Below are 22492 nucleotides of genomic sequence, written 5' to 3' on the forward strand. Positions count from 1 at the left end.
GGAGACGGACGGAGAGCAACGCGCTGGGAGAGAGGAGAGACCACCGAGAACAGCCCCGCGCTCTCACACATACACTCACACTCGGCTCTTTCCTCTCCCCCCACCTCCTCCTCCTTCCACCCCCTCCACTAACACCATCTCCTCCTCCTTCTCTCTGCAACAAGAAAAAAAAAGCCATTTACAGGTATTTTTTTTTTTTGATCCGCATATTTATTTATCCCCCCGTCCCCAACAGTTTGTTTACAAGTATTAAAGTTGTAATTGGGAGCTGCCAAGACACATCTGGATTTGTGTTTCTTTGTGTTAGGGGGTGATGTGCAACTAATTAAAGGCAGACTGGCAGCGTCTGCAAATTCTAAGGCTCCCCAAATAAAAAGAGACTGGTAAGTGATTGTTCTTTCTCTTTCTCTGGCTTTTTGCTCTTAAATGTTTGCTGTCCGTTGGGATTGTAAAAGTAGATTATTAATGCTGGACTCCAGCGATAAAAGGCGTCGCTGTATTAATTTATTAATTAATCTGCACCCGCCCCTCCTCCTGAATGTTAAATATGACCTTTGATCTCTATGTCTCTGGTAGACCAGACATACAATATTAGGCATGTACAGTCACATTGTTTAAAGGCAAAACAGGATCATGAAGTATGGATGTCTAATTTAGCTTTGGAATAGGACTATAGTTATTTGTGTGTGTTTTATTTCGTTTTTTAGAGAAAATCCAAACAATAGCTGTGGTTTAGGTACCTTTTTCATGCTCCAAGATGCATTGATTAAACAATAATGACCTGGATGCTGGGCACAATCATTTTCTACAGTTTCTGGTGGCATTAAACCTTGAGGAGGGAAGGGGGAGGTGATGGTAATAAGAAAAGCTTCTTTTTGGAGACACCACTCTAATACTCTGAAAAAGGGACATTAAATTATTTCTTTATTTGGAACAAGGTCAAAAGACTAAAATGTTGAAATTTTTCCCTCCACTCAGTGTGCTGGTATCTAATGCATGGTTGGCATAACTAGTTTTTACTGAGTAGCAGTTATTATGGTCTTGCAGTTACAATGTGATTCGCAGAAACTGAAGCTATATGCATATTCTTGCTGTGTCTTCCCCCACCCCCTTCCCAGCATCAAGAATATTTAGCCAGGAGCATTTTGGGGGCACCCTTTGTATTGCCTTCAGACCTCTGAAGGGAGCAGTTTTCCCTAATGCGAAACCACAGAGGTGGTTCCTGAATGATTAGGGACTTGCTGTGATTGAAAGATGCCTGCTAGCTTCTAATCCAGCCTGGGGTGAGGTTCCTTATCTTGATTTACTTTGCTTAATAGGGATTTGTTTACATAAACCCCTCTTTTTAGGGCACCTCATCATCAGGTATTGAAGTTTTTGCACTTGGAGTTTGGGCATAAATGGTTCATTAATCTAATTATAAGCATAATTGCTATAATTGATATCCATTTTGAACTGAATATTTGAGACAGACTGCTGGGCCCCCATTTAAAATTCCCTGAACTCCACATTCTAGACCAATATGTGGGCTTCAGAAGATGTCACAAAAAGATATTCTGCCCCCCCCAAAAAAAATCTGGAAACAAAGAAACTGGTTTTTTAGGTTAATATACACTTTATGTTTTTGCTTTACTTCTCAAAAGGCTGTGATGTACTTCTCCCTCTGTGATAAACAACTAAAATACCTCTTCCTAAGCATAATAATGGCCTGTAAGCAAAGAGATGAATGCAAATACCCAGTTAACATTAAACTTTCCTATAAAACAGAGCAAAAGAAAAAAAAAACATTTTAATGATTATTTCTTCATGGAACACCTTAAATGATTCCCCCCTACTTTTACTCAAAATCAGTGACTGTGAGAGATCCTCAAAAAGTCCATGCTTTCCTCTTGTCTTGGGAATAGACTGGAGTCTCCATTAGGAATTATTGGGAATATTCTTACAGAGACTGCAGGCACTTGGTTTAAAACCTTTGACATTTTTTGTATTATTAAGAAAAATTTTAATCTAGTCCATCTTTCTTTTCTTTCTTTTAAACAAGTAGAACACCACCCTCTTACCCCCTCCAAGCCCCACCACCAAATGGCTTGTACAATTGAGACCCGTCCTTGGTCCATTGAATTAAGCCCCTAACAGAGCCAGCTGTGCTGGGATTCAAACTAATGACCGCAGACACAGAAGGACACTGTGGCAGCTGGTAGTTCTTTTTTCTCTACCTCTTTAGTTCAGATTGTATGTGGGCAGTCTCTTAGCTCTCAGTTGTATTGTGTTTGCTTACAGTTTATACTCGGATGTATTGCAGACTTTCTCAGTACTTCATTTGCTAATTTCCTGTTCATTTTCCTCATAGGGCCATAGCTGTTTTCTACTTTAGAGCATTTGCATGCCCAGGCAGCACTTGTTCATACATTTCATAATGTTTAAATGCCCTCTGCTTATAGGTAGTATCGCCCTCCCACCCCTGATTTGCATGTCTTTAAGCACTCCAATTGCCCTTTTCCCTCGGCATTTGTCACCCCTGTCTTTCCTCTTTCCCTGGGTATCCTGGCTATTAATACATTTTCTCAGGAGGGTTATAAGAATAGGGGGGAGGAGCCGTGGTGTGCCGTGAGGAGGGAGAGAGCGGGGCTGGGAGCGTGGGGGAAGGATGGGAATGGGGGGGTGGGTCACGTCTTGATGATTGTTATGCAAACGACCTGACGAAGAATGTGGGAGCTTTCAGCGTCTGCGGTGGGGTAGTGAGGGAGGCTGTTTATTTATTTGTCGATCTTTTTCCTCGTGCTGCTTGTTGGAATGACTTTCTTTATTTTAGTTGTAACAGTTGGAGGATAATGCAAAGGAAGACGCTGCCTGGGAATTCACCGTCTGTGGAAATGCGCCCCAGAGAGGAATAAAGCAGTCCTCACCTTGCTCTCCCCACCCGGACCCACTTTCCCCTCCCGCCTCGGCCCCCACCCCGGCACCACCATCACCCCCTTCCCTCCCCCCCACCTTCCCCCCTTTCCCACCCAGGTGTCGGACCAGACGGTCCCCACTTCCACCCTGCACCCCTTCTTCCCCCCCTGTACCATGAACACCAATGTCTGCGTGGAGCCCGGGCCGAGCCCGGAGGCCCCGGGCTTGCCCAAGGAAAGCCACCTGCCCGAGGGGGCCCTGAACAGCCTTGTGGATTACAACTCGGAGATGGAGCGCTACCGCTCCTTTGCCACCTCCTTCTACAAGACCAACGGGGGCGCCTTCCCGCAGGCGGCCAAGATCGCGCGCATCACCACCCCCATCTTCCCCAGCAGCGCCGCCGCCGCCGCGGCCGCCGCGCGCATCGGCATGTCCCCCTGGAACTGCGACAACGCGGCCACCGCCGCCGCCGCCACCGCCATGCTCTGGGGCAGCGGCGGGGGCGGCGGCGGCGGGGGCGGCGGCGGCGGCGGGGGCGGCGGCGGGGGCGGCGGGGGCAGCAGGAAATCCTCCTCCGCCGCCGCCTCCTCCTCCGCCTCCTCCTCGGCGATCCTCCCCGCCGGCGGTGGCGGTGGGGGCGGCGGCGGCGGCGGCGGCGGCGGCGGCAGCAGGACCAGCATGCACCACCGAAACGACTCCCAGAGGCTGGGGAAAGCTGGCTGCCCGCCAGAGCCGTCGTTGCAAATGGCAAATACTAATTTCCTCTCCACCTTATCCCCCGAACACTGCAGACCTTTGGCGGGGGAATGCATGAACAAGCTCAAATGCGGCGCTGCTGAAGCAGAGATAATGAATCTCCCCGAGCGCGTGGGGACTTTTTCCGCTATCCCGGCTTTAGGGGGCATCTCATTACCTCCAGGGGTCATCGTCATGACAGCCCTTCACTCCCCCGCAGCAGCCTCAGCAGCCGTCACAGACAGTGCGTTTCAAATTGCCAATCTGGCAGACTGCCCGCAGAATCATTCCTCCTCCTCCTCGTCCTCCTCGGGGGGAGCTGGCGGAGCCAACCCGGCCAAGAAGAAGAGGAAAAGGTGTGGGGTCTGCGTGCCCTGCAAGAGGCTCATCAACTGTGGCGTCTGCAGCAGTTGCAGGAACCGCAAAACGGGACACCAGATCTGCAAATTTAGAAAATGTGAAGAGCTAAAGAAAAAACCTGGCACTTCGCTAGAGGTCAGAGGAGATGATTTCTTGTTTCCCAGTCTCCCCCCCTCCCTCCTCACTCCCCTCTCCTCTCCCCTTCAGGGCTTCTTGTCTGGCTTCAAGATGCAGTACCCCTTTCCTGAAGCTTCATTCAGGTTGTAAGATACAGTTGTAGGTGGTTTGCGGAGGTCATGGCCTCTCCGCCACCCTCCCCAGCTGCACTTCGCCTGGAACCGCCCTCCATATGGGGAGGGCGCCCCTCCTTTTTAGCTCCGGGAGGAAAACTAATGTAATTGGTTTGAAAAATCAGAAGTTTCACATTCAATATGGTCAGAAATTTCCCTTGGTTGTTCAAAATGACCCCCCCCCCGATTATTATTTTTAAAGCATCTCTGCCCAAAGGGTGGGACACATCACATTCTATATACTTTTATTGGGCAAGAGAGACTTATTAGTGGCCCAGTTGTTAACAGTGAGGACACAGTTTGTGGCACACAAGCCTACATTCCCATTAACACACACACACACACAGAGTAATCATTGAAACGGAAATACATTAATTCAAAAGGGGATTTTCTACCCTTTTCTAGGATAATTTTTCTCCTTACCGTGACAAAATGTTTCTGTTTCCTCATTTTATTTTCTGCATACTTGGTATTTTTCCGGAAAGTGGATATAGTATAGAAAGCTGAACACCATTTGCAGTTTTTAAGGAGAGATGACTTAGAATAGATACCATTTGTAGCAGGTGATGGTAATTTTATTTAAGAATGTCTTACATAGCTTAGAAACGAATGATTCCTAAAAGTCAGTTACAAAAAAATATAAATTTGGGGTTCTGCATTTAGCAGATTAACCATTTTGTAGTCACAAAATTGTTGTATACACCAAGCACTGTTTTGTTGGACACCCTATTTGGTCAATAATAGTTTCTTTTTCCTATATGCCCTTAAAACAGACAACGTACAGATACTCACTAAATTACTTGTTAAATTAGGCTTTTAATTATGTTAACTACAAAGATTGATGGAAATTTCATATGTTGACCTGATCAAAACAAAAGGGGAAAAAATGGAAAATCAGAGGTAAATGGGTTTGGTGGTGTATTTAGTAAAGAAATATGGACAGGTAATCATATTTAGCCTCTTGATATAACTTACAGGGTAGATGGCTAAGTGTTCATATATAGGTGGTGGATTTAGCATTAGGGAATATTCTATGGGCTGGATTGTAGGCTGAGAGTTGTTCTCACAAGTTATCATCAGAGGGAAATCTGCACATTCTTTTAAAAAATTGTGAACGTGGCTTAAAGGAGTTTTCTCCAAGAAGGACTGGTCTTTAAAAGGAGAAAGGAAAAGAGTTAAAGGTCTTTGCATGTTTGAACACAAGTAAGATACAGTTTTTTCTTTTTAAGTTTTATTAATATAAGTCAAAGCAAATAGCACTTTGGAATTCCCTCAAAATCAATTTATATTGATATCATTATTGATTATGATCAATTCCATCAAAATATTGCATTGATTCCTCTTTATAAAAGAACCCATCTCTGTTGAAAGTTTGACTTTACTCCAGGGTGGTTTATTACATTTCCTTTGGCAACTCTGCTTAAGCAAAGATAACAACAATTATAAAGGCATAGGTCCATGTGTTTTCTTAGGTGGCAAAAATTAGTTTTTAGCTTTGAATGATCTTCTCTGGATTAATATAACTTCTCTAGGTCTCTAAGGCCCATGGGCAATTAAAATTCAGTTCATACTAAAGCCTTCTGTTATTGCCCAGTTGATACATAGCTTTTATTTTTTTTCCTCTCGAACTATAGTATCTAGGATTATAGAATCTAGAATTATAGATTTGGTGTTGCTAAGTGGCCTTCATCTTTTGCTAGACTCATGCACTGCCTGCATCCCAGTTTAGGGTATGTAGTAGATAGGACCACTGAATAATTCTCATTTATTTAGTAAGTAACCTCTCTGAACGAGTTTAATGTGAGTACCAAGAGGTTTTCTGCACAAGTTTCTATGCTGATTTATTAGTCTAAACAAATTTCGTAAGTTTCCTTTTTTCTTCCTTTTGATAGTTTTCCCACAAACTTATCGTGATCCTTAAGTTTCTTAGGCTTTTTGATCACAAAATTCCATAGTATTACCTTTTCTTCTCTTTTAAAATTCTGTTGATCTTCAGAAACTGGGGTGTGGATGGGAGGGGAAACACATTTCTCTCTTTGTAGAGCTCTCTGAAGATGTTCTCCTAGCTATACACCCCTTCCTACCAGAGAATTGTTCTTGGTTCAAGGCTAAGATTATTAGTGGAATGCAATTTGGCAGAAAGAAAGAAAAAGTTTTGTTTTTTTAAAAATTTTAATTGGCTAAGATTCTATCTAGGTCATTTTAAAGCGGCAAAGGCAGCATGATTGCCTTAAGCACATGTGTAACCACACAGTTATGGTTGTAGGAAACCAGCTGGATGCATGTCAGAGTGACAGGGTTTACATGACTGAACCAAAGCTGGAGCAGTGGTTGTGGGATGGTGAAAAGTACCCCTGCTGACCTGCTTCCCTCTCTAATTTGGTTTCTGGAACTTATCATCATCTGTGGAGATATTTTAGATGTCAGGTAGACTCCCTGGCTAAGGATAGTGATTTGGGGATTCATTATGGATATTACCTGTGGATTTCAGGTGTAAGTTCAGTAGCTAATATTTGTTGACTTTAAATTATGGACACCAATTAATATCTGGATTATTGTCATCACTATTATTCTTATTTATCACTTCAAGCCCCATGTGCTCTTCTTCCCTTTGACTTATTCTCATGCCAAATACTGGAGGCATAATCAGATTTTCAGGGTGAGTAAACTGAAATTAAGACAGATTCACATAGATGTGTTGGGATTCTTGCCCATGTTTTTTAAAGCCTCCCCTTTGGCATTCCTTTTAAAACAGCTTTACTTATTTCCACGTTTTCCTGCTTAGCCTCATGTTAAGAGCATCTTAATTCCTTAATAATATATTAATAAAATCACCCCTTTATAGTATTCCATATGATGACAATGCACATAAAACAAACTTAGTTTTTCTATGATATTGTGCACTGTATAGTTGCGTATAAGACTATTCATTTAGTCAATTACTCCACTAAAAAAATTATCACTGATTATTCAAAGCAGTCATTACAAATACTGTATGCCCCTGTGCAACAAAACTTATCTTAAAAACTTGTATCCTAAATGATCAATATTAAGTTCCCAGATATTTTAAGAAATGGGATTACATAGTATGATAATACATTATATGACAGACCTTTGTCTCACACAAAGGTAATCTCATACAAAGGGAATCCTGTAGTTTTTATATTCACAGCAGTTACATTTCTGATACTAAGATCTAACTTTTTAAAATCTCTCAACCTGATATGACTCAAGGGAGAAAATTGTCCCGTGGGTAACCCCAGCCTCGTAGTCCCTGAACATTGTTCAGGTGACATGATTGATCTCTGTGGGACAGCATTAGAGACCACACAGATCTGGTTTCTCTCCCATTAGCTGATTTATGGAATTACATTAGTAAGCAGCGCCTCGGGAGACTTCCCTGCCCCCGCTCTTGGCTCTCTGCTGAGCATACACACCGCTGCCACCCAGGCTTTCTGTGAGCTGGAGGCGGGAGTTGGAAGAAGAACATTAGAGTGAAGAGACTGAGAAACTGGAAAGTCAGGAAAAAGGATAATCTCATCTTCTTTCTTTTCTTTTCTCTCTTTTAAAAATTTATCTGCTGAATGAACGGTCCCCAAATAATTTTCTGCAAGTTAGGTTGAGGTCCTAAGAGGTCTCGTGGAAAGCATCCAGATATTGCCCCACGCTTGGTAACTGGATTTAGAAGAGTGTTCTAAGGGAGGAGGGACACATTTCCTATATACGAGGTTAAGTTCTAAGAGCTTCAACCACACAAATGGCAATTGTAAAATTCTGGACAGAGCATTGTCTGCAATTTTTGCAGGAAGGTGGCACCTGCTTCCCCACCTTTTCATTTGTAGACCACACACAAAATAGGTGTGTCACTCAAACTCAGACTCTGTAGGGTTCAATAATGAAACCGCTCAACAATTGAACATGTCATATAAGATTTGGAAGTTTGTGACAAAAAAAACCTATAGGTAAAATACAAATGTTTTGTATCTTAAATTGCAACATACAACAGTTTGTCATTTTATATCATAGTTCAAAAATGGGTTTTCAGTTTTCAGTTTCAAGAATCAAAAACATCCCAGTATAAAAATACACATTTTTGTTTTAATCAAAGGGAAAGAGGAAACTTTTCAAGAAATTCAAACCAAATGATAGTAGATTAACACTAGGATGTAATATAGAAATAACATAGGGAAAAGAGTCTGAATTTCATAAATGCTAAGAAAAAAAGCTCAGAAAAGTTCAGCTTTGACTAAAGTCAGAAAATAGATTTGTTGCCAAGACATCAAAGTGTAATGCAAGTCCAGTGAGATTCTTTCCATCACTAGATTTAATACAAGTTAGTCAAAGTTGTTTTTAAAAGAACCACACATTTTAAAATAATTCCTAAATGAAAATCATACCCCTTCTCATCCAAACATCATGCAAATTCTAACCAATCTTTTGGATGGCAATTAGGAATAGTAGAATAAAAGCAATTAAAAGCATTTGTAAATTATCTTATAAGAATGTTTGTTTGAAGTTCAGCCATCATTAAACAAAATAAAAATAAACAATCAAAAAGCCAATAACAACAACAAACTTTAGACTTTAATCATATAAAAATATTTGGATATTTTAAATGAGAATGGAAAGTATATCTAGTGATGAAGGAAATAAAAGTTACTTGATTTTTAAACTTTTTAATGAATTGATTACTGAAGCATTGCTGCATATTTTGGTTAGTTTTAGTCAACTGTTCTCCTGGGTGAATAGTTAAGAATTTTGCACAGTGCAGACTTAACAGATTGACAAATACAGGACAATTTAATAAAATAGTCTGTAAGACTAAAAACTGAAAGGTGTGTAAAAAGACATAGGCATTTCATCCATATTTGTTCTACAGTACAAGGTTGGAGACTGAAGAACTATGTCGGGGTGATCCTGGAGACACTGGTAGAATATTCCCTCTGGATATAAACATAAACCAAAAAACTATTGGAGCGTTCCCCAGGAACAGGTTGAAGTGTGTCTTAAAAAAACTCATCTGAAGTAGTTGGTGCTCTTAGAACTTACTGTTCAATCTCAATTGGTCAGATTGAATATGTAGTTTACTTTTACCAGAAAACAATTCACTTTTTAATTTTGCTTTGGAAAAATGTAACAAAATGTCCTATTATCTAGTAAGTTTCACAAGCCTGTATATGCTTCAGTCTCTTACATTTATTTTTATTCATATTTTACAAATATTAAAAATGAGCTCATTCATCGTATAAAAATATCTACTTAAATTAATAGGTTAAATTCAAGATTTATTGAAAGGCCCATGTAAATATGCAAGTTGGAGAAAGGACTACTTCTCTTTCAGTTTTCCTCTTATTTTTAGATTAGTTTTTAAAAAGCAAAAATGAACCCAAAATAATGGTAAAATCTTTCACCTTTGTAAGTGTGATTTTTCAGTCACCAATTAGAACGTCAGATGATCTTGGCTGGGGAAGTAGAGCACTCTAGATAATATCATTTTTTTTTTAACAAAAACCTGTTTTCAAGACAGTACTTTCTTTGGTGGGATCAGTGTAAATTCTGAGGATTTTGTGCATGCATAATTGTATTCCTTCATTTGTGCTGCAGTGCTTCTGCTATTCTTAGCATACTTTTTCATCTAGCATTTATGCTATTATCCTTAGTAGTTTCAAAATATTGAGGGAGGGACACACAGGTGGTTTTATCCTTCAGTCATATCTTGTTCCATCACATGCAAACACCTGTCCTGAAATTGAATTATTCTGCAGGGTAATCGAAAAGCCTCCCTCTATTCAGCATCACATGTTTTCTGTTGTTTATTGAGTTATGTTGCACCATACTTCAGATGCGACAGCCATTTAATAATGTTGAAGACTTAGCTCTGCAGGGGCTAAAAGGATCCCAGCAGGCTTGTTAACTTCTACTCTAAAACATTATGAGAAGTATTTTTTTCTCTGTGAAACTTCAGGGCTTTCTCTTAATTTATTTCAAGAGCATAAGAATCCATAGCCAGGTATGAGAGCGAACCTGTGAAATTCTTTTGTTTTTCTATTTTTTTGATCTTTAACCTATCTATTTCACGTTACATTTCTTACTCAGAAGACAGTGGCAAAGCAAACAACTGCTTTTTCAAAGAACTAATAACTACAGATGCATTTCTTTGGCTGATATAAAACCAAATATAAATTATATTTAGAAAAAATAAACTACTAGTTTCTTGGCTTTTCACTTCTTTTATAATTAAAAATAATATTTGGACCCTTGTGGCTACATTTAGGTGATAGATTGTGGGAAGAGCCACTAGTTTCAAGTAACTTACCAGTTGAACAATATTAGCTGCATCAGCATTACTTCTCTGAACTTTATTTCCTCAACTGTGAAATGGACATAGTAATACCAACCTTCACGACAACTTTTTTTTTTTTTTTTTTTGGCTGTGTTGGGTCTTCGTTTCTGTGCGAGGGCTTTCTCTAGTTGTGGCAAGCGGGGACCACTCTTCATCGCGGTGCGCGGGCCTCTCACTATCGCGGTCTCTCTTGTTGCAGAGCACAGGCTCCAGACGCGCAGGCTCAGTAGTTGTGGCTCACGGGCCCAGTTGCTCCGCGGCATGTGGGATCCTCCCAGACCAGGGCTCGAACCCGTGTCCCCTGCATTAGCAGGCAGATTCTCAACCACTGCACCACCAGGGAAGCCCTTCACTACAACTTTTAATACTGTGTGTAGGTTCATGTTCTTTGCATACTGAAAGATGCTATACGATTTCTCGTTCCTAATTTAAAGTCATCAATAAAAAGTAGAGGAGAAGACAATTACATTTACAGATAATTCAGTATACCAACAAGTTACTTATAGTTATCAGAAATTAAAGCCCATGTAGACTATTTTGTGGCTTTGAGTTTTCTGAATATTTGTTTTAATCATCCAGTTCACCAAAGATCTGACATGATTTCACTTGGAAAGAGATAAACCTGATAAACAAATCCTCCTTCCTCACCAAAGGCACACCACTACCATTAATTTCTGTATCTTTTAATAGATTTTGTGTGTGTGTGTGTTTGTGTTTCAACTCAATACCTTTGTTTGGCTACTATTTCCTTTATTTGGACAGACACAGGAGTTGTTCTAAATGTGCATTTGTGAGTTTAAGAAAATAATTGTAAGAAATGGTTAAATGCTGTCACAGATTCTGGTTGGAGAACATATTTACAAACACTGGAAAATTGTAGAGTTACTCTTGTTTTCGAAGATGAGGTGTGTGTGTGTGTGAGTGAGTGTGTAGGAAGTTAAACAGGTAGATACACATTTTGAGATTAAAAAGTGAAGTGACTATGCAGGGCTTTTTCTTTTTTCTTTTTAATAAGAAGAGAGTATTTATGAAATGAAGAAAGTTAGTGAGCAATAATAGAAAATGCTGTTGGTTTTCTGGGAGAAAATAGTGGTAAGCCCTAAAAGATTCGGAATACTAACCAAGAAAGCTTTAAAAACGAAGGAGAAAGAGATATTCAAGCCAGGGTGCAATGCAGTATGTAGAAGAAGTTTTGTCAGGACAGGGTATGGAAGTCTGCTTTGCTGACTATAACTGCTGAAGCAGTTATAGAAGTTTTGCAGAGAATGGAAACAGTGAAGGGGGGAGATAATGTTTTCATGCTTGACTCAATGCATTTGGTTAGGGAGTCAGAGCTGAGTCTAAAGTTCAGTGGAATGGCAGCTGAATTAGAAACAAGGAAAAACAGATTGTGTTTTAGCTGATGTTATTATATTTACTTATGCCTTTGAAACATTTGGTAGAATAATTCCTGAGTGTAAGTGAATACTTCCAAGATGGGTGGAAAATGGGATTCCATTTGGGTGTCATATTCATCTAAATTCATATTTCAGAGGACATTCTGGAGCAAGTGAAGAAAAGTGTCAAACTATGGGGGAAACTGTGCTGAAAGTGCTGTTTCTTGCTCAAGGACTTAAAAAAAACCTCTGGATGATTAATAGTATCAAAAGGATAGAGATCAAGTACGATGAGAGAAGAAAGGGATAAATGTTTATAGAGCAGGAAGAGTCATGGGCATTTCTGTGTATTTCAGCAAATCTGGCAAATTCTGGAGAAGATGTATTTTCTTTAAAACTTTACAGAGTGAAAAGAGATGAAATAAATTTTTAAAAGAATAATAGACTGTATAGATTTAATTGTGTGGAAATGATGATTATGAGTGATGGTGAATCAGTGGCAGAAAAATAACTGTGCTGGGGAAAGACTTCTCTATGGGAAATGTTCTTGTTTATAGGTTAAGTGAGATCAAGGATGGTTTTAATGGAGTCGAGAATAAGGAAAAGAGAGAAAATTCTCAGTTGTATGTAGATGAATGCGAAGTGAGATGTGGCATCTTCTCAAAAACACTCAGTGTGCTCTAATTGTCAGTCATGAAAAACAAAATAGAGAACACTAGCCTTTAACATGCCAAAGGGTATACATATTGGTTCTTCTATGTAAGGCTGCTATCCATAGAGTTAAATACGTTATGAAGTGGAGTGGTTTTGGATTTTCCTCATGTGATGCTTTTCACATGTACATGTTATTTGTACGACGTGAAGCTGTGTTTTGCAAACTGCAGGTGACAACACATTAGTGGTCCATGAAAACCAATGTGTTGGCTTATCGCCAGGATTTTTAGAAAGTAGAATAGAATGGAATGGAGCAGAAAATATATGAGTGTATCACATGTAGTAAGAATACATATTGTTAACTTTTGTTTCAGTTATGTATGTACACATAAATGTATGTGTATGCATGTACTAGGCTGCTATGTAGAATGTATTTCCAACTGTTGGTTGCAGTCAAAAAAGCTTGAAAAACACTAGTTTAGTGACAGCCACAACACTATTGAACAAATCTGTAGTGAGGAAAGAAATTATATTTGTAAATGGAACAATGTTACCAAGATAAAGAGTAAAATGTAAATGTGTTTCTATAAGTAGTGTGTCTTTACTTCTCCTAGGCAGGTCTGTATCTATGAGGTATATTCATGAATTCATGGTATATACTAAACACATGGTAAACCCTTGATAAATTCAATTCAATTCAACATATCTTTAGGTAGGAACTGTTATTTTCTAAGATTTATAGTAAGTGCTGTGGATACACACACATACACACACACATATCTTGGCTTAAGGAACTCAAACTTTTCTTTATTCCTAACTGCCTTTTTAAAATACCTATGTCATTCCCTAATTCTACATCTTAATCTTTCATCCAAGATAATTAGCTCCCTACTTACATTCTTAATTCTCAGCCCAAAAAATGGATGCATTTCAAATGATATAATTGTAATTTTAGAAAACTCTGAAAGCAATCTCACACCTACTTAAAAGCCTTGGGATTCCTTAATTCATCCTTGGCCTAGTTGTTCCCAGATCTAGATAAGAAACACATACTGCTATCTGTGATTTCTGCTTGGCTACCTCATGTGGTTATGTAGTGTAGTATTAAGTTTTCTATTAGTACTCCAGAATTTTTCAAGGAATAAGAAAAGAAAAAGGAATTCTTGCCTTGAACATACTGAGAATCTACAGTATGACTTGTTATTTCAAGCATATTTTGCAGAGTACTGGAAACCCTTGTATGACCTGAATAAGAGAAAGAGCTATATTGAAAGATAGAAATAAAGGAAGGAAGAAAAGAAGAAAGGGAGGGAGGGGGAGAGGGAGAACAGGCAGACTGTAGTGTTATAGATTAAAGAGAAATGAGAAAGGAGCATGTTGGCAGAAAGGATTGTCATGTTCAAGGTCATCTTTTTGAGTCTGGTTTAAATAAGAAATTAGTAGAAATGGTTAGTGCCTCAAATTTTTTTTGAAAGATACCATGAGTCTGGGTTTAGATTCACTAGAACCACTCAGCATTGTTTCTTTTCATTTACCATAGTGGATAAAATAGTTTCATGTAAACTAACTAGATTTTTTTTCCTCCTAATTTCTCTTTAAGAGTAATTTGCTCAAGTCTGTAATTAGAAACATAGAAATGCCAAGATGGGAAAACTGATGCTAAAAATTGATGATGGTGGTTAGGGAGATAGAGGCCATCAGCATCTATAAACAACTAACTGTTCAAAAATATCAGTGTAATTTTTAAGGGGTTATACAGAGAATTTCCTGGAAAATACAGAATTGCGCATATAGAAAAGACTCCAGAAAAATGATGAAAAGAATATTAGTCACTACAGCTTATAAATCCTGTGCCTGAAAAAAGTTAGGCTTATTAATTTACTCTACTAGTTAGTTAACTATGCGACTGTGACTCTGTTTGCATGAAGATGGAGTACATGATACACATAGAAAAAGAAGTAGTACATGGAAATTCCCTGAGGAGAAATTTGACCCTTAAGGACTTGCTCTAGAACAAGATACGGTGATACCGTGTTAGTGGAGAATGCTTCAGAGTGTATGTCCTCTTAATGAGGGAGATTAACCAAAATACATTTCTAAAGAGCCAAGTAACATGTAATAACTTGATTAAATTATCATTGTTGACTGTATACCTTTTAATTTTATTATTTAAACAGAAAATTAAGGGAAGAAACCAAGAAGTCAGCATGATTGTGAATTTAAACATTCAGTGTAATGGCAATTGTGGTTATTAAAAAGTTTTTTTTTTAAAAAGAAATACTCCAAGCAACATGTGATTCTCAGAAGTATAGTTTTAATCAAGTATATTATTTTGCTGATAATATCTAATGACTGTGAAATGTTTGGAATTTTCTGTAAATTCCTCCAAGCAATTAATGGACATAAAACATGCTTTGGTTTCTAGGCTGGGTCTATCTCAGCAGTTGGCTTTTTGTCATAGAAGATTCTGAACCAAATGAAGTTCAGTGACTACATTCAAAATATTATAGAACTTAGCCCAAGAGGAATTTTCTATTAAACTTATTTTCACTTTTTATGTAATACAGAAAAAAATGACTATTTCTCAAATTCCCAGATCTCTAATAATCAAAAAGAAGCACCATAATTTGAATTTCTTGTAGAGATTAGGTGTAACTATTGTATTTTATTTGAAAAGAAGTTAGAGGCTGTCCAAATCATGGCTTTGATGGTTTTAAATATCACCTCAATTTTTTTAACTGACCTCCCATTTCTTCACATTTTATGTGAATATTTCTTCTCTTTAATAAAAGGTGACAGTTCACTGTCTGCTTTAAAAAAATAACCAAAATTTTTAAAAATTGTCCAACAACTTGGTCATGAAAAGAATGCTGGTGGTGTTTTCGATAGCTAATTAGCATTGATCTCACCTAAAGGTATTGTTGTAGTCAACAGGAATCAGTAGAGTGACTTTGAGGGGAGATAGAATTACTTAACTTGTGTCTGCCATATATATATATATATATATATATATGAATTCATACATTCATATATATGTATATATATTCAGATTCATTATCATATAACCATATTTTTTTCATAAAGATTTAAACACATGGGCATATATAAATAAAATTAACTCTAAATATTTTAATCATTCTTGACAGTATTGATTTTATTAACCTGATTTTTGCTTTTTTAATATCAATTTTACTTTTAATTTCCTTTCACACTTCCTCTTATACATAGGTTAAAAATACTATATAAAATATTTTTTCAAAAGCATCTTTTAAATTTATGGATCGTTGAAAATTTTTTCTCTTTCTGCTTATCCTGGTACCATCCCTATTATAGTTTATTTTTATAAATCCAAGAATATTTTAATCACTAAACTACCCATGTGTAATACAATAAATTTGCTTATTGTTGGAAGGATGTGGTTTGAAGTGTTTTTACCAAAAGCAATTGAAATATAATCCTATATAGCATTAATCAAGACACTTGCCTAAATCAAGTAGTTACATTAGATACTGGGGCCAAAAGTGGGTGCCTTTTTTGGCCACTTCTGGGCCAGTGGGAATCTTGGTGTCAAACTGTTACTTCTCTTCCTACCAACCCACTCCTTCCCCATATACACACACACCCACCTTTGGACAGTTGTTTTCCTTACTGGCTCTACCACCATATTGACTTGATTTAGCACCTTTACAACATAGTATATAATCTCATCTTTCCATTTACAAAAGTTAGCTAAGTTTCAAGTCATGCCATCACAGTTGTGATGGGGAGGGTGGTGGTGTTCTCATAGGAGCGGGGGGAGAGGAAGAGCCCTCATATTTGCAAGGCAGAAGGAGTAGCAGGAACAATAGCCCGCAGAGAATCAATACTAATGAAAAAGCCATTTCTAGTTCCACCATTAATCAGAGAAATCCTGGCCACAAATGTCAATTTGGAAACCAGAAAAGTGGAATGCTCCTTATAATCATATTTAAGACCTCCAAAAATTTGGGTCCTAAAAGTTATGCAGTTACTTATTTGGTGCTTTCTCCCTTTTAAAGAGGGGTCTAATATTCCCATTAGTGGTATTTGATAGGTGTTTTTAGTTTACATCTGGATCATGGCCAAAATAAGGTGTGAGCGTACCAAAGACTTACAGTTATATGATGAATGCATCTGAATTCTGAGAAAACTTAATCTGGTAGACAGCACATATATGATACATATAAATTACAACAGGACAGAATGAGAAAGTAAGTTAGGTGTACTTTGAAAAGTGGAAACAGTGTATACTTATATTAATCCATATATTTTAAAATATTGGAATTGCTAAAATATAGTTATTTTTTATTATAATAACAGTAAATTATTGGGCTGTGAGCTTATCATTTATCATAATTTGTTCTCTCAAACTTACTGAACTATGCTATACCTGTGCTTGCTAATAATTCTACTATAGTTATTGGATTATGGTTTTTAAAATATACTATTTGTAAACAGGATATAGAAAAATATTTTTGCCTAAAACATTTTGGGGAGTCTCTAACATTTACTAGGTATAATTTTAGACCATAACTACTGATCATCCAAATTTGTAATAATGTGCATGTGTGTGTGTTTTCACATTCACAATATTGTACAGTATATATAATACAATTTTCCATTTCTCCAATTAGGTTTTGAAATTTTGTTGGTACAAAAATTAAGAACCTATATAACTTGATATTTTAGCATTCTTTGTGAATCAAATCAGAAAAAAAGTAGTTTTTTTTAACCAGCAGGAATCCTTTTCCTTTTGCTCAGCCACAATACCCCAAAGTTTGAAAGTTTCATATGAAGCCAAAACAAAATATAATCAAATGTCTAAAGGCAAACAATGATTCCTGCTATTCTTTTTTTGTCATATTTATTCATGTACTTCCTGTTGCAGAATTTCAGTGATTCATTAAGGTTTTCAAGTTCTAGTGCAAAGAGGTAAATCAAATGCAGTGAGGGGTTCCAATTTCAAGGACTTAGATGCTCAGAAGTCTAAGAAACTTATAGTGGAGCTTCTCACAGTGAAAACAAAAGTTTTTATTTGAAATATATGTATTTCAAAAGAGTTTATAAGAAGCTGTATTGGCTGACTACAATTCGAAATTGCTTTGCTTTTGGTTGGAAGAAGCATACTTCCCATAATTATATGGGGATCGGAAAATGATTGGGTGTTTATGTTTCTTTAATTAATAATAAATGGGGAAACAGGAAATTATTTTTTGATTAATCGAAGAATAATGGTACCCCAAAATACTGACTTCAGCTTGGGAAGTATTGTATTAGAGCCATCCTGTTTCACAGTAGAATTCTGAAGGCCTATGTGAATCACTGAGACTTTTGGATTAGAAACTACATGAATAAATATTGGAAAGATATAGTTAACTTTAGTTACATAATTTGCTAATGTCTTAATTATTATCTCAATTTATAACTTTTATGCATTCCGAAGTAAATTTCAGCATCGAGTTGTCTTTTATTTGCTCTTTAAAAACTCATGTCTAGCTTTATTAAAAATGATTAGTTTTGTTTGGTGTCCTGAATACTGCAACATTTTACATATTGTATCTAGCTAGATGTGAATAGCCAATCCCATATAAATTCATATGTAGGAAAGTACAGATACCCAATTTCAGTTTTTAGGAGATGAGTTTTTATTAGGCTTGACATATTTTAAACAAGAGTATGTAGATGCATGCCCGACCTAAAGATACCACAGTTCATGTGACTGCCTACCAAGCACCAAAAGAGAAAGTTATGCTCATATTCTTAAGGTAGCAGATTTGGGGATGTTTACTGATTTTAGGTTATTTAATTATTTCTTCATTGCTGATTTAATGAAAATCAAGATGAAATACATTTCTGCCAGAGACATATTGATAATTTTTGTATTCATTTTTTTAAAAGAAGTAAATGTAAAACGTACTTAGGTTTGGATTACATAATTATTTTATTCAATAATTTGCCTTTTAAAGTTATTTAAGAGGAAAACAGAAGGCATTCCTTTAAACTTGAAGGTCATTCTGGGTCTGGCTCGTGTAGGGGTGAATTCCCTGGAACACCATGCTTTACAGCAGTACCCGAAGGAGAACTGGGGGCTGCAGGTTTCTCCCCAGGCCTCCTGGGAGCAAGGCTGCTGTTTGCCAGTGTTTGCACCCATGTGAGCAGTGAAGACTGCCTTAAACAATGCTGATCAACTCAATTCTATTCTTTACCTCCCCACCCCCTTCTCTTCCTGGGGAATCTGGCTTCCCTGTCACTCAGGATAATGATTTCCTGCAAGCATCACTGAGATCCAGAAAGTCACTGTAATCTCATCAAGAATGTGATTCCCCAGCTGGGACTCTTGAATTTATATAACCCAAAAGTAGCTGGTCAGGGTGCTTAATCCACCACATTGGTGTGGTGAAGCCCCCCAACCATTTAAAACAGAAGTCCTCTTACAAAGACGACCTCATTAGAGAAGATATGTCCCCAAATTAGGACAGACTTAATTAGAACCCATAATTTAACCCAATGTTTTACATATGAAAACAGTGTTGCTACCCCCATTCTGGCTTAAAAGAATCAATCCAGGCCTTAAGGAAATTTCCAGTGAGCCCAGTGAAAATTGGGCAGGAGGTTGGATATACATCTGTTTTGTGTGACCTGTGGGATGCTGAAGAGTTTGGTTTCTTTCTTTAACCCTGAAATAAAACTTAGAGAATCCTCACTTCAAGTTTCTGGTGAATGCCTTGAAGATTTGTTCCAATTAATGCACCAGTGGTTTTCCTAAATTTTCTCACATATTTTAGGTGATTTCCCAACTAATCATTTTTAGGGTTCAACCTCAAAGATCTTAATATAAGGGAGAAATAATTTTTAATAGGTGCATCCCTGCTTACCTTCTCCCTTTCCCTGTAGCAATGGATTGTCTGTATCCTTATTTTTGGAGATACGTACTGGTCTCAAAATTGTATATATACTAATATGTACACATCACAGTGCAATTTTGTGACAGGTCATGACAGTAAAGAAAACTAGCTCTCTGCTTTTCTCATATCGGCATTATCTAATTACTATTTAGTGCTAACAAGCATTGAGAAGCGATTATCTTTTTCCTCACAACAATGACCTTTGATCTCGGGTGGCATTTTATAAAGCTTGCTTTTCCTAAATATTGCAGATAAAATTGAGTGGTGGAAAGGGGCACAGGAAGAGCCAAGAATTGGAAGAGAGATTTAAAAATGAAACTAAGACATAAGGAGTTCATCTCATTTAAAAAATGTCCTCCATATATTTCTTCTGTTTATCTTCATAAACATATATGTTTATCAGGATACAATATATATAAGTATATACTTACAGTCTTATTTCCAGTTGGCATCTGAGAGTAAGTTGGCATCTCTATGTCACATACTGTACACATAAATGTGAATATATATGGATATATATGCACATGTTTATTTTTCATATGTGATTCTGCAATGCATGGATATGCTTGGATCTAACTTATCTTGTTAAAAATGACTACATTTATATAAGTATGCATACTTATATAAAATTTATTCTTAGTTGGCATCAGGCAGCAAGTTAGCATCTGGTGTAAACTAAGTTTTCATTTACTGCTTATATATATGTGTGTGTGTGTGTAAAGCACGAATATTAAGATGAATGAATATATTTTCTTATTATTTCATACAGTACTTTTAATAATGATTAAATAAGTGTAATGAGCATATATAATTACATATATCATTTAAAAGTTACTTTTTTAAAAGTAGTAAAGGGGTTTTTCTCACCAACCAAGTCAAATGATGGGGATCCAGGTATGCATAGTGAACTGGCGAGAAGAAGACAGATTAACCCATGAGGAGTAGGGAGTACAATATTAGTAAGTACTGTTTTTATGGGAATAATGGACCTTTTTGTTTGTGATTTTAGAAAATATTCACAAGTTTTAAATATTTTTTGTATACCTAAATGCAAACTTGAATTAGACAGCATTAGTTTGTTCTTAACACATTCATTGTGAAGTATATCATGTTGACTATGAACACAGTTTTTTTAAACTTCTATTTAATGCAGATAAGCCAAAATGGTTATTTTATTCATTTAAATTTCATTTGACATCTCAGTTAACACAATTTTATTTTTAGATGACATTGCTACAGTAGGACTGTGTCAACCAAATAAGTCATATATGAGAAAGTAAATAAAAGCTAACCTCAATTATTAAAGAGTGTTTGTAGTAGAATTTTTCATGTATTTTCTGAAAATTCAAGTGCTGTTAACACTGTCTTAAGATGTGTTTACAAGGGGTGTGTGTGTGTGTGTGTGTTCTTTTATACCTACTCGATATTTTGGTAATATTCAACATACCAATTTACATACTTACTAATCTATAGCAGCTGTCTTATAGGCTACACAGGCTTGTTGGACAGGTCTAAAGAAGAAAATCAACTTTTTTGTTTTGCCCTATGGGAAAATTTACTCTTAGCTTTTTGTTCCTCGTGTACCATCAATATGTACTCATGTGATTCTGTTTTATAAAGAGTATGGCATGATGACTTACTGTAAAGTTAATATATAAAGGAAAATTTGATAGCTTAACTACTGTTTATCCAACAAAAAACCCCACAGTAACTGTAAGCTTCTTGTTAAAAGGATTGCTCACACGTTTAGTGCTGGTTTGTTACTCCTTTGGAAAACTATAGTATTTTTCTGGTGCAAAAGGATTGTTATGCACCACTGAGTATCATTGGTGAGTTATAAGTTTGTCTCATATATATGACATTAATTTGTTGCAAATGCAGACGTTTTAAAATAGTGGTATATTTTGTCCATATAGTTCTCATTCCATTATATGTAGGAATGTTTAGCATTAATAGTTATTAAATATAGAGGTAATATTGATGTTATATTTGTTGTTGTCCTGTCGTAAAAGAAATTCTCCAGAATAAAGAAATTACTTCACTGAATTCTGAACATCAGCCTTACATAGGCTGCATATGTATGTAGCAGATACAGATTTTAAGTACGCTTGCTGGCTCTAGCAAGCGTACTTAAAATGCAGCCTATGTAAGACTGATGTAAGTATATACTGTATCTGGTCTTCCTACTATTGGCTAATAGTTTGAACCTCCCCCTTTCTTCTGATTGCCATCCATGTTCTAGGCTGTGTGTCCTATATTTTTTAGACCAATGTGTTTTAATCATTATATTTAGTAAATTATCATTAAATTCAATATTCTAATTTTTGTAGTATTCTAAGATTAAACATTTGTTTTTTATTTAATGTTGAAATATACAAGTCATTATGTTGTGTATAGCTGACTAAAAATATTACTGAAGTGTAAAGGAGAAAAATCTAATTTTATATTGACATAGAAAGAAAGCTTAACTTGTTTTCTTGCTCTTTTTTTATAGAGAACACCTGTTCCCAGCGCTGAAGCATTCCGATGGTTCTTTTAAAGCAGTAGTATGTCTTATTTTCAAGGCATTTGGAAGTGAAAGGCAAACTAAATGTCTTGTTTTAAGAAACTGCTTAGTCCACCACTGAAGAAAATATCCAGATATTATTTTCATTTTATGTATAGGGGTTTCTTCAAAAAAAAAAAAAAGGAAAAGAAAAGAAAAAAGACATATAAAAATAATCTGGGAGCTTGGGGAATTGGCCAGTCTATTTACTTTCAATACCCTGATTCTTTCTTTGATGTAATTTAGCTATCCTAGTGAAGTTGTTGTCTATTTTGAAAGTGGCTGTAAAAAATAAGTTTGGGTAAACCCCTGCTGTAAAATCATGTATCTTTGCAAAGTACATATCTATACTTCATTTTCAAATATATGTG

At 36.9% G+C, this 22492-nt stretch overlaps 1 protein-coding gene across 1 annotated transcript; it reads left to right on the forward strand.

The window, feature by feature from the left end:
- The first annotated feature begins 307 nt into the window (after positions 1–307).
- Positions 308–22206, forward strand: CXXC4 (CXXC finger protein 4). The gene is made up of 3 exons (XM_061191197.1): positions 308–383; positions 2813–4125; positions 22071–22206. The coding sequence occupies exons 2-3, from the start codon at positions 3070–3072 to the stop codon at positions 22113–22115; spliced, it is 1101 nt and encodes a 366-aa protein (XP_061047180.1). The 5' UTR covers positions 308–383; positions 2813–3069; the 3' UTR covers positions 22116–22206.
- Positions 22207–22492: the final 286 nt, after the last annotated feature.

This window comes from Eubalaena glacialis, chromosome 5 (genome assembly GCF_028564815.1).
Source record: "Eubalaena glacialis isolate mEubGla1 chromosome 5, mEubGla1.1.hap2.+ XY, whole genome shotgun sequence".
In the NCBI taxonomy this organism is placed as follows: Eukaryota; Metazoa; Chordata; class Mammalia; order Artiodactyla; family Balaenidae; genus Eubalaena; species Eubalaena glacialis.

Excerpts from the sequence above, each read along its gene's own strand:
- CXXC4 (XM_061191197.1), top strand. The coding sequence starts at position 3,070 with ATGAACACCAATGTCTGCGTGGAGCCCGGGCCGAGCCCGGAGGCCCCG. Across the intron at positions 4,126-22,070 it reads AACCTGGCACTTCGCTAGAG|AGAACACCTGTTCCCAGCGC; the intron begins GTCAGAGGAGAT and ends CTTTTTTTATAG.